General features: G+C 37.4%; 2 protein-coding genes across 5 annotated transcripts; both read left to right on the top strand.

Annotated features, from left to right (window-relative positions):
* On the top strand, positions 4,912 to 6,499 carry LOC18605961 (protein BRANCHLESS TRICHOME). Its single transcript, XM_007039312.2, has one exon. The coding sequence runs from the start codon at positions 5,180 to 5,182 to the stop codon at positions 6,245 to 6,247; it is 1,068 nt and encodes a 355-aa protein (XP_007039374.2). The 5' UTR covers positions 4,912 to 5,179; the 3' UTR covers positions 6,248 to 6,499.
* Positions 10,277 to 12,719, top strand: LOC18605960 (growth-regulating factor 8). Of its 4 annotated transcripts, none has more exons than XM_007039309.2 (5): positions 10,278 to 10,497; positions 10,572 to 10,975; positions 11,088 to 11,240; positions 11,326 to 11,635; positions 11,860 to 12,719. In XM_007039309.2, exons 2-5 carry the CDS (start codon positions 10,597 to 10,599, stop codon positions 12,452 to 12,454), a joined length of 1,437 nt encoding a protein of 478 aa, XP_007039371.2. In that variant the 5' UTR covers positions 10,278 to 10,497; positions 10,572 to 10,596; the 3' UTR covers positions 12,455 to 12,719. The 4 variants fall into 4 exon arrangements, with proteins under 4 accessions (XP_017972255.1, XP_007039371.2, XP_017972254.1 ...); XM_018116765.1 differs by having other exon boundaries at positions 10,546 to 10,975; XM_018116766.1 differs by having other exon boundaries at positions 10,277 to 10,975; positions 11,100 to 11,240.

The raw sequence follows: 13,252 nt of genomic DNA, 5'->3' as shown, positions 1-13,252 counted from the left end.
TCAGTTGTAGTTGTTTAGTTTTTTTTTTTTAATTTTTTTTCCTTTCTGCAAACAGGTAGTTATAGTAGTCATTCACCACATGGGATTAGAATGATCTGACTGAGATAGCTTCCATGAAGTTGGGAAAAGTGCTCTTGGAAGTCAATAATGCTTGTATCCTTGGTTAATTTAATACTTTATCACTGCTATAAAATCTTGTACATGTTTTGCTTTGGATCTTTCAGTCACGGGTTTAAGTTGTGTTGTTCTGCCTTTAGAATAGGTCCCAGTTGGTACCTTAATCTTAGTTAAGCTCTAGTACAAGACAACCTACTGCACATCTTGCTCAATGCAAAATGTGCTTATTGGGGTTATTGCTTGTATTGTTTTAAAAGAAAGTATAGAGGTGATCTTTTGAACTTGAAATCTAATTTGGGAAATTTTCCTTTCTGATCAGACATTTTTGAACACCTATCCACATAATTATGAGATTTACTCTAAAAAATGCATGACAATTTTCTGGCTGCTATGAAAAGTGTAACTACCCCTGATGTTTTACGCAGTGTGGATAACCAGTTAATGCATTTATTTAACTTTGGCTAAAGATTTGTCTTATCTGTGCTTTTGTTCTATCTGATTTGCTGGATCTCAATTGCACACGTAAGTGTGCAATCTTGTGCACAAATCATGGTTTCCATCTCAAGGAAAAAGAAAAAAGGAAAACAGAGACAGAATATATTTCTGGTATTTTCTTTGCAAAATATGACTTGGAGTTGGTGTGGGCAGAGAATGTTGTGCTATTTTAGCTGTAGAGCTTTCTGAAGTAAATAAGGAGGTTTTGCGGTTTGAAGATACTATATTGACCTTTCAATGAACTCGTACTAACAACTTACTTAAATTTAGCTAATTGATTGGGATCAACCTAACTCCATATACTATTACGAGAACTAGCATTCTCTATAACTCCATATACTATTACGAGAACTAGCATTCTCTATAACTTACATGTTGAATAGGAGTGTAATTGGCACAATATATATTAGATTACTTTCATGGTCCATGTTTTATAGTAATAGTTTCTTAAACAATTTGAGATGATTTTCGCAAATAGACAACTTTTTAAATTCCAGGTCTGTGCCGTTTATAACTTGCATACGCATTTGATTTTGACTGCTGGCATATGTTATTTCAGAGATTCCTAACTTATAGGTTGTGGACTGTCCAGTAAGCAACATAGTCTGTGTATTTATTTCCTCTGCTTACATTTAGCAGCTCATTCACCTAGGAGGTAGGTTGAAATAGGCATGTGGTCGTTGTCTGGATTTCGTCTAGATTAGCAGCCAAGATAATTCATCAATTACGGTTGTGACTTTTGGAATGGCCTTTGGTTTTGCATTGTGGATCTATTAGTAGTGAAGCCATGGGGTCAAAATCTATTCATTGGCAATGGTTATATAGGATTGATTTAGAGGTCTATAATGTATTTGTTTGTGCTATGAATTTAGTTCATTCAGACACATATGTTATATAATCTTGTTGATACTCATAAAATAGGTCTTTGGAAATTTCTGGTTCCACTTGGTTAATCAATTTTGTCGTTACCCTTTTCCATGCTAAAATGCTGAGTAACTCAGGTTATGTATTATAGACTTTGCTGGTTAGATTCTGCTGTTTTGTTTCTGAACTACTATTTCAATTTGGTGAACTTTCTCTATCACTCCCACTAGCATAAGCTTGTGGGTACGATATGTAGAACCTCCCCACCACTGGAAAGACAAAAATCATTCAGGAGACTGGGGCATACATACTCTCTAGGTTACCAACTAGCAAAGAGCACATTGCGGTTGATTGAAGGTTTGGTTTAGCTTCTGTAAACACGAAGCTGTGGTCTGTTCTCCTTTGTTCTCATCACCCTTTTGTTTTAAACTTTATTCGATGAAGGTTATATGAAGTTGACAGAAACATGTTATTGGATAGTTAAAACATTTGACACCGTTTTGCTCTTCCTTTAACTAATAAACCTTGTAATTTGATGTCCTTCGAGTTGTCTTCTAAGTGTAGTAGAGTCACGGTGCACATTAATTTGTAAGATGTTATATGCTTTGATCCGTATTCATGGCTATCTCACTTCAACAAGGGATAGCAATTGGCATAGTTCATACTAACTTGCAAAGTAAGGTATTGTCACGATTCTCAGCAACTTGTAATGTGTTGTCCATTTGCATTTTATGACTAATTTTAGTATGCAGTTAATGTGAGAACATGACATCTTCTTTTGATACGCGATTCATGATTTCTCATTGAAATCAAGACATCTTCTTCTATGTGGGATTAATAGCTTCCCAATGAAATCATGAGACATATTATTTTTGCATGTGGTCATGAATCTAGACGCTTTGCCTGATGTCGCTTGTCAAGCACGGAAGGACACCCTCTATGATATCCTGTGTTAAGGTGGTCTTCTTGACAAAAAGGTCCGCCATGGAATGTAATTTGGGCTGTGCGGACACCAACTAAAATAATTACATAAACCTCGTGACAACATAGAAGGGCAAAGGTCCACTAGTTCTGCCAACGGTGGTTGAGATATGGGAGTTAATTGGTTGATCTTCCTTTGGTCTCGCAAGTTCATATGTAATTTTTTGCCTCCAAACGGTGATTGCTTGTGTTAGCATTCAATGTTAGTCAACTCTTTCGCGGTAGTTGCAAGTGTTGTCTTCTGATAATAAACTCGCTAAAAATCAGTTTACATCTCTCTGAAAAACAGAACCCCAAAAGAATCACTCTTCAACATGCTGAGATTTGGTGCTTCTCTTCTTCCTACAGCCAATAGGTGGTAAAAATCGCTTTCTGATATGTAGGAATGTAGGCCTGAAAATGGAATGTAGAAATTCGGCTATGAACATTCAAGACAAAATGATGAGTTTTCGAGAATCTAATGCTTCTTAGATGATGAGCCAGTTATCATGGGAATAAGGGTATATTTTGTGACACAAACGAACATGCATGCCATTCTCTATATTTTAAGTTTTGCTTAGGATCCTCCATTCATCTGTTCATCTCATGTGTAAGCACATGCTGACAAATTTTCTTTTGCATAAAGCCTAATAAAATTGTGTCAAAACAAAATCATAATCACCAATTATTATAATTACATTCTTTTCGCCCCATGGTGTAAAAAAGAATAGTAGTTTCCTTGGCAGCAAAAAATAGTCACATTTACTTCATGACTTTAACCATATAGGAATGTGGTCCATTTTACTTGCCCCACTTACATCTTTTAATCGGCACTTCTTCGCCATGAACCACAAGAATTCACTCGAGCACACCCAATCCTTATCTGCAGAAAGATTGAAGTTCTTGGCACATGGGAGGTGTATTAGCTGCCAAGTTTCATTTTGTTTTGGGAAACGAGAAAAACCCACTTGCTAGAAAACCTCCGAGTTTTTGAGCCGCCCTTGACCAAAGCATCTAATGATCTTAACATGTTATAAATTTCATGTCAATGATACAAGGAGTGCATTCACTGATTAGGCCAACTCCAGAAGACTGCTTGCCAAGTTTTGTCATGTTAGTGCCAAATAACTATGGGCAAGTCATATTTCAAGCTAATGAAAATTTGTTCTTAAGGTTTATGACAGCGCAGCGGACCCTGGATAACACACAAAGGGGGACATCCACGTGCAGCCTGTAGGAAAAAATAGACCATTGTTCGAACTCCATGATAGCCTATATGTCCTTTGCGGACTTTGCAAGAGCTAAGCACTCCTGCGTCGGATGCCAAATTTTGATTAAAATAGTCCTCCTTACGTCGGATATATTGTTTGTTTTCTCCAATCCAATCAAAGACAACCAGCAAAGCCACATATAACACATTTTGAAGAAGGGAAATTCCAATTAAACTTTTGGACCTCTCAGCTTCTTTTTCATGCTAATTGTTTTTTAAAATTATTATTATTATTATTATTATTATTATTATAGGAGCCGGAGGAAAACCCCTGGTCTTTAATGAGTTATAGCTTATGCTGCTGTAAAGGAACATTAGTCAGTCACTTGCATCATCAAATATGCATGTGGGGCTGTTGTAGCTGAATGATTGCTCTGAGATACAAACATGGTCCTTCACTTACTCAAATCCTCAGGTAGGCCACCCAATGTTAAAAAATTAGGGGTGATAAACGAGGATGGTAACTTCTTCTTCTTCTTCTGTGGTTTTTTTGTCAGTTGATGGGGTTAGCTCTGAGGGCTTTTTGTAGAGGGGTCATAGCACACTGTTAGCTGAAAGTTGAAACTTTCGGTTTTCCAGAAACCATGTCCCCAGAGAAGATCAAGATACCCCACCAACATGTCCACTGCCAGAGGTGTAAATTCTCCAGCCAGAGGCGCCCCTACTCTATGACAAGAAGCAGAAACAGGAGTGGTTTGGCGGACCACGCTTCTTCATTGGACTGGACAGTGTCGTCAGATAAGAGGAAAACATGTAACTCAAGGAAAGTTTAAGGTGGCATTTCATTCCTTCTATGGAGAGTTGGAGACCGTATTAAGCTAATCGTTTATGTAGCCACATCTTAGACTTGCCACTTCAAGTTTTATCGGTTGTGAAGTCAAAACTGCTGATGATAGATTGTCTTTTAAGTTTTCATCTGCAAATTAAATACAGATTAACTTGTTAGTTTAAGTTTCTGATTGCAGCCACAAAAGCGAGGTGCGTCATCATTAAGACTGTCATCAATGCATCTGATTAAAACAAATTAGTCCATTAAATTTCTCAGTCAAAAATATCCCCCTCGACTGTTTTGACCGGTTCCCTGTGCGTGAAAAGTCAGCTGGAAAATTGTGGCCTCGTCACCGTAGATCCTCTACTTTGTTTTCGCATCCTATGGAGTGGCCGGTTTGGGGGTGCTTACAAAAGCACGACAGAGTTAAAAGGAAACAGGGGCAGGGCAGATAGAGTTGTGGTTGTGGACCGATGAAAGTAGGATATAGAGGCAAGACCACCTCCCCTGGAACTAGTTTTAATTAAGATGAGATGCATGTGATATATCTTTCGCTTTTACAATCACATCTTAAAAGCAAAGTTCCAGGATAAAAAATGGGCCTACCCGATCGCTTTCTTGACAGGGAAAATTCCCATTAGAAAAAAGAAAAGCAGCAAAGGAGAAAAGGAAAAGAAAAGCTACAAGGAAAAAGCTCATATAGAATGAAAGGAGAAGATATGGAGGAGGCGATGATGATGATCAGCAGCCCAGATAATCCCTGCAATGTGACCATTCCTCAAGAACACATCACCACCACCACTTGCCCTAGCTGGAAACTTTATGAGAATCCTTTTTATTATTCTCACCATCATCATCATCATCATCATCATCATCAACAACAACAACAACTATGCCAAAGTAGCAAGCATCTACGTCAAGTAAACCTCCCTCTCTCAGCTCGAAAGATCGCAGCCTCTTTCTGGGATCTGACCTTCTTCAAACCAGTTATGGAATCTGAACTGGATATTGCTAGAGCCCAGATCATTGAGTTGAAAGCTGAGGTAGAGTATGAACGTAAAGCACGTAAAAAGGTAGAGTCCCTCAATAAGAGATTGGCTAAAGAACTTGCTGAAGAAAGAAGGGGAAGAGAAGCATTGGAGAGAGTATGTGAAGAGCTTGCAAGAGAAATTTCAATGCATAAAGCAGAGATTGATCGAATGAAGAAGGAAGTCGAGGAGGAAAGAAAGATGCTAAGGATGGCTGAAGTTTTAAGGGAAGAGCGAGTCCAAATGAAGCTGGCTGAGGCCAAGATTCTCTTCGAGGAGAAGTTACTAGAATTGGAGGAAACTAAACGTGCACAACCTCACACGTCAATTTCCCGGATCGAACAGAAGAATAAAGAATTTAAAACACCAGCACTCTCTGCCAATCTTTCAGGGAAGTTTGCAAGGTTAGTTTTCAGTGAGAAATCTTGTGATTATAGTAACATCGGTGTTGATTCACGAGAGTCAACAAGATTTGCATTGAGCGAAAAGTCATCATCCTGTTACGATAACATAAGCAGTGCTGTCTCTTCATCCATGGCAATTCAGCGCAAAGCATCTCCAGAACCTGAGAATCCTCACATAAAGCGAGGGATCAAAGGATTTGTCGAATTTCCAAGAGTAGTTCGAGCAATTGGATCAAAGAGTAGGCATTGGGGTACAAAGCTGGAGTGCCAAAAGGCTCAGTTAAGGATTCTACTTAAGCAGAAAAGCCCCATCGGATCAAATAGTCTTATTATGAGTTGAAGATATCGTTCCCTTGATCAAAACCTCTACATCTCCAAGTAATTTGACTTTTGTTTTTTTGGCTTAAATTTTGTTTCTTCATTATTTTCTTGTTGAATTGATTCTGCTAATGGGTTACTGCCCGCTACCTCAAATATCTTGTTCTTGAAAGATGATAAGAATAGAGTAAATATATGCTTTGGGTTTGTAATTTGCTTTAAGGGTGTCAGGATGTATATGAGTTTGTGTTCATTAATATTTTAGGATTTGCAATTGGAAAGTGTTGGCATGGATCTCAGCAAAAAAGTGTTGGAAACTGCACAAAATTTCATTGTAAAGGCTGAATTTTTAAGTCAGTAATAGACATCTGCACATGGACTTTATTGCCAAGCTATTCGTGGATCTTGACATGGATAAAAGTAACGAACATTTTCTCGAACTAACTTTAGGGTAAGGGAAAATTTAACACTCTTTGGAGACAGATCACATGTGCATTAAAACTGTTCTTTCAAGTAAAGTGAAACGAGTTCAGAAGTCCCTTTCCATTTCTTCAAAAACAGCAGGGACAACGATACAGCAAAAATTGTGCGAGGGTTAAGAGATGCTTAAGGAACAGTGGGAATCTAGCATGAAATCAAACTTAGCTACAGGCGTAGCTGAGTGTAACGCGTGTCCCGTGGGTTTTGACGATTTCAGAGGGTCATTTGGACATTTCCGTGTAATACTCTCAGGCGAAGGAGAAAGAAGGGGGGCAGGATAGTGGAGAGAGAAGAGGGTTCGAGGCCGATAGAGCAGAAAGGGGCAGAGCTAGCGACAGAGCACATGGAAGCTTTTATGGGTTCGGGAGAGGAGAGTTCTTCGGGCTGCTGCTGCTGGAAAGGGAAAGAGTGGAGGGTAGGTTGGTTCAGGTTGCAGAGGAGGGAGATAGCGAAAGGGGGTGCGATCTGACTATCGAGCCGGTGACCTCCTTCTTCTCAAAATCACCACCATCTGATCTACGGCATTGAACTAATTAAAGAGTAGATTGGAGGTAAAACAAGGGCGACTTTCCATAGACTAGAGAAAGTTTTGCTTTGCTACAAACGACAAGAAGTGGCTGTTACCCAAGAATTATCATGGAATGTGGACAAACACAATTGTGGTTAAAGATCATAGATATTATGACTTGTTGACATTTCCGGATCATTGTCTTTTATTTGAGGAAGTAATACCAGTCAACCAAAATTTTGGGAGACCCTAATGAGAAGATCCCTTCCAAAGAGGTTATTCATCGAAAATTTATCCAAAACTTCAATGACAAATCTAGTGTAAACTGCAATAATCACAAGACAAATATGTAGCCAAATAAGGAAATCAAAGTTCTTGTTTTGTCTTTTTCCTACACCAACTATGAAATTCAACGTCTAATGGTTTGGATAATTAGTGGTTATATCTTTATCATTACTATATATAAAATAATTAACATATTTGTGATAATTTATTAATTTCTTATTTTATCTTGAATTAATATTTTTTATAAAATTAAATTATTATACTAAATTTTATGTATTTTTTTAGCAAAGTTCTTATAAAAGTAAAATTACCTTAATTGATAATTTTTTATTGAATTAAATTTAATTATACAAAAAATTAGAATCTTCATTTATTTTACTTGTGATGTTAAACATTTAAATAAAATGGTAACGGCAAGTGGTTTATTATCCATTAGACTTATTTTCTCTCTTTCCTTTTTTTTATAAAATAATTTTTTTTTTCAAAATACATATAGAATTATTTCAATGTAAAGTGGTGTCAAAACCACTATGTGGCCAATGTGTAAAATATATAAGTAACATGTGACTAAATGGAGATTAAATGCTTCATTTTTCATATTTTACTAAGGCGTTAATATATAACTTTTTTTTTAGTTTTTTTTGGTAAATATATAACTTCTTTAGTTTATAATTTCACAAAATTAACATAGAAAATTATGATTTTATCTCAAAATTTGCCTTGTAAAAAAAAGGACTCAAAGTTGACTGATGAAATAAATTTTACTTTAAAAGTTGACTAATGAGCATATGAAACAATTAATTAGGATTAAAGCTAGGACGTAATATAGTTAGAGTTTGATGTCAACTTCAAATACTTTCACTTATCTTAGTTATTAGGAGGAAATTTATATCCCACAATATGTTTATTATGTTAAAAATGGATCTTCTTTTCCTTCAGAAATAATCTACAGGTGAATCTTATTCTTTAATTTGGTTGCTAAGTAAAACATGTACTTACCAAACATAATCAATAAAAAGATTTTGAAGCAGAGGGTAATTGATTATTACAATCCCAGAATAAGTAAATCATAAAAGTGTTACAACATGATTAAATTGGATGGATTTACCCTCTTAATTGACGAGTAACGATTGCTTAATTCGATGCTAGTAGTACACCCTGGTATCTCCCCTTTTTGAGTTCATATCATCATTTGAAAAACTTGGAACAAATCATGCCACATTTCTATTTCATTTAAATGCAAACTCTTAATGCCATTTATTGGATCATGAAATACTGATAAATGCGACTTTGGCTGTTGAAATGCATTAATCAATGGCTATTTACGGAGTAAACTATGCATGAATGGTAGTTCAAATTGGTAGGTTAAAAGGCTTGAAAGCATGAAAATTAATGTACTTCCCAAATCTTATTATTATTCATCATCTTCACAAGATCTTCGAGAACAACTCTAACCATATTCCCTGCTCTCTGCTACAACTTAATAAATTCTCTTCTAACAATTGAAGCCCAGAAACGAAAAATAAATAAAATTGCATGCCTCATTATTTTGTTGGTTACAAGCAATCGAGCCAAGGAGATTGATAAAAGCACAAGCGACCCAGAGAGCAACCCTTTACTCGGTCATCGAGAGCCATTTATTACATGAGGTAAAAATCTAGTGGGATGGGATATGTGACCTAATGGACCGTATCCATTAAGACACTGAGATTGACCTTGGTTTGTGTGATACCATATGTATCATCCCTGTTTCGGTTTTTTACCTAAAAATCAAGTGGAAATTCTTTTTCTTTTTATTCAACTAAGTTAGGATTTAGGGTTGCCGAATTCTGATACAAGTTTATTTGATTTTTTAATAGCTTTTGTTGAATAAGATTAAGGCCCCCTTTTGATACAACTGTGAGATTATATATATATATATAAATAGTGACTGTGAGATTGATAATTAATTTAACAATGAGATTGAAAATTGTAGTAGTGATATTGAAATCAGCCATCGCACCATTTTTCCTCCGGTGCGGTGAGCATGGTTGCGATGGTGAGGGTCGAACCACATCACACTGGCGTAAGAGAGTGTGATTAATTCGTAGTTGTAATTATATAATGTAACATTTTGTTCACGTGAAACAAAATTTTAACAGAATACTTGATTAAAATGTTTTAAATTTTTATTTGCATATTTGATGTATTATTTTTTTTCCAAAAGATAAAATTTAAGTTTCTCTTTGTCTTAAATAAAAAAATTATTTTAAATTATCCTCGAACTCTTGAGTTATAAATCTCATAAAAAATAAAAACTTATCCAAACCCACTCAATTATTTGATGAACTCAACCACAAAATGAGCATAATTAGGATGCTTCTGAACTGTTAAAGCCTACGGCACTAAAATAAGATAAATTCTTGGTCCAAATTTAATGCACAATTTTAGGAAGAGTATAAATATTAATAACTCAATAGCAAATTAGTTACGGCATCACATCAATTGGCTTTGGTCCCCGCACACGCTCACACGAAACCATGTGGAACCCTTCTGCCTTTTTTTTCACGACTCCCGATGTTCGCAAAAGTTAACGGCGTTAACTTTTGACATAGAAGTCGGTCAACTTTGTCAAAACAACTCGTAAGCACCTTGAAACTCACAGCCAATAGAAACTCAGTCTGGCAAAGAAAATCAAAAGTCAAAACCATTTCTGTCCAATCAAATATGACTGGGTGGTGCTTGGGGGATTTTGAAACACTGTTTAGAAAAAGCTAACGTTGGGCTTGTCTCGGTGTTTTTGTCAGTCTCGAGAGAGAGCGGAGTACAGTGAAGTGGATTTTGTCTGTATTCCATAAGGGGTGCGAATGTTGGAAGCTAAGGAAGCAAAGCAAAACGCATGGCTGAAAATGGCGGCACCGCTACACCATAACATAGCCAACTTTTTATGTATTAGCAACAAACAGCAGCTCGCTATAGAAGTGTAAAGAGAAACAAAGGGCATCGATTTGCAGTGTCGTGTAAGAATTTTTTTTGCAAAAAAGAGTGAAGTTAGCTTGGGGTTTAAGGTTGTCTTGTTGTGGTTTTTTTGTAGATGGGAAAGGTGGCAGTTTGATGACATGGGTAGCAGGAATAATGCTTTTATGGGCACAGAGAAAGGATTCGGAAGAGATCATTGTGATGTTGGGTTGGCTTTGAGGATGCAACAAGTTGAGGAATCTTGCCCAAATAAGAGCTTCATGCCAATGCCTCATCATTCTTCTCATCATCAGCTTTCATCATCGTCTTCTTCCTGTTGCGGTGATGGATTTGATGGTGGAGCTTGTGGTGGTGGGCCCATTGTTTGCAACACAAGCAATCAGGTACCATGCACGGGCGATATATACGATGTTGTCGGTGCTGCTTCTGCTTCTGCTTCTGCTGCTGCTGCAGGGGTTTTCAAGTCTCTGCATCATCACCCCTTTAGCGCTGACCCTTCTTTTCCCAACAATTGCTCAGGTAAAACTCTTCTTATTTCTTCACCCATTACCTTTCATTCATCGTTTTCTTGTAAATTTCTACGCTTTAAAGAAAGAAAGTAGATTAAGGCATGGTATTTAAACTAATCCAGGAGAAATGGCAGCTCCTGTGAATGCTAGAGCTCCTTTCACGGCAGCTCAGTGGCAAGAGCTAGAGAGGCAGACCATGATATACAAGTACATGACGGCCTCTGAGCCTGTCCCTCCTGACCTCCCCATACCCCTCACCAGAAACCCTTCAAATGGTAATGTTTTCTTTTTTTTTTCTCCTTGTGTTCAATGTTATCAATGTAGTGTCAAGTTGTTAGCTATTTCTTGTTGCGTTGACAGTGATAAAGGGGTCTTTGGAACTGGGGTTTTCGGGCAATAGTTCGGATCCAGAGCCATGGAGGTGCAGAAGAACAGATGGGAAGAAATGGAGGTGCTCGAGAGACGTGGCTCCTGATCAGAAATACTGTGAGCGTCACTCTCATAAGAGCCGTCCCCGTTCAAGAAAGCCTGTGGAATTGCCAAACCACTCCGTTAACAACAATGACCACAAGCCACATACACTTAACATGGCATCTGACAAGCAGCCTCATCAAAATCCTCATTTCATCACCGATGCTCATTTATTGACATCTTCGTTTGATCAGCCTAGGTGGGCTTTTGCTGTCGATTCCCAATACTCTGTCTGCTCTGAATCTGAGAAACCAAATCTTTATTTCGTGTTATTTTCTTACATCTTAGTATATCTGTTATTCTTATCCGCTAATCAGTAATCACCATCTATGAGTATGAATGCATGATGTGGAACTTTTGTCTTTTATAAGTTACTATTATACTACAAATAAATAAGTGATGGTTAATGGTTTACCCGTGAAGGTGCTTGGAGTGGTTCATAAAAGGGGAGACTACGGTTCCTTTTGCTGGCAATTCGAACCCAGAGTGGCAGCAGTTTCAGACACAAGGGACAAAGTATGGGGGAAATGTGAGTGAATACCAGCAGCAATATTATAAAGACCATCGCCTCAATTTGCAAGCTCAGCATCTAAACGAGCAGTTCAGCCCCGATTTCGCCTCTTTGGGAGGAGCCTCGAATCTCAACCAAACACATTCACAAGAGACAAGGAGCTTTATTGATGCATGGTCAACAGCAGAGAGAGAGGTTGCCGAACTGGATGGATTTGGGAGCAAACGCCCTCTTTGTTCAAACGAGAAGCTACCGCTCTCTTCTCTTACACTGTCAATGTCGGGTGGGAGTGGAAACAATCAAGAAGAAGACGATGAGAACAGCCAAATGGGTGCTTTCGACATCATGGGCTTGGCAGTGGAAAATGTGAGGGCTTTGAGACCCCAAATGGCGAATCCTGTTTCATGGATGGGTTCGCCGCCTGGTGGACCGTTGGCTGAAGCATTGTGCCTTGGTATTGCAAGTAGTCAAAGCTCAAGTACGAGTAACTGCAGCAAGAGCACATGAAAAAACAGGCGAGGCCCAACTTATATTAACCTACGGATAAGAGCTTTATAAATGTGATGTTGTTTGAACATTTGTGTATTGCACAAGGGGTTTTCTTTTTATTCTTGTCCTTTTAAATTTTCTATGTTACTGCTGCTACATGGAAATTTCCACTGGCTTATTTGGAGCTAAGCGCCCAGTCTTTTGGAAATGCGATGATTGGTGAATGCCCTTTGTTTCTTTTTGGTTATGGAAAAGGGCGTGCTCTAGTCTCCTTGCTTTACCATCCCTAGCTCATTCATAGGAGTCAGTTTGAATTGTAGCGTAAAATTCCAGTAGATGTTTTAATTTCCAATAAAATCAAAACTATCATTTTTATCATCAGAAGCTTGCAGGAAGGGACACGTTAGCAATCTATCACTTGTCTTTTTTATCACTTATAGTGACTACAGTCCTATTTATGAATAAGGAGCATTAATTGGCATCTATTAATGTCAAATCTTTTTCTTTGTCAATGTGTATCACAATGAAACATTGCTTGCTTTAACCCTTTTCGTTAAAAAAAGAAAAGAAAAGAAAAAGAAAGAACCCTTGCAATACTTAAAAAAAAAAACAAATATAATGGAGGTTTCCATCAATCAAGAAGCAGGATTAATTACAACCATTACCAACAAAGCAAAGTCTGAATCTTCATATAAATCCAAGAGACATTTTCAACTACTTAGACCAAATCAATTCTCATGATCTCAGCCTAATCTTGATCAATTAATCTAAAGAAAAATAATTAACTTGTAAAAAAATAGGCCTAAAAACTCTTAA

Source organism: Theobroma cacao, chromosome 3, assembly GCF_000208745.1.
Source record: "Theobroma cacao cultivar B97-61/B2 chromosome 3, Criollo_cocoa_genome_V2, whole genome shotgun sequence".
Classification (NCBI taxonomy): Eukaryota; Viridiplantae; Streptophyta; class Magnoliopsida; order Malvales; family Malvaceae; genus Theobroma; species Theobroma cacao.
The sequence above is the reverse complement of the archived record's forward strand: the minus strand, read 5'-3'. Positions and strand labels throughout refer to the sequence as shown.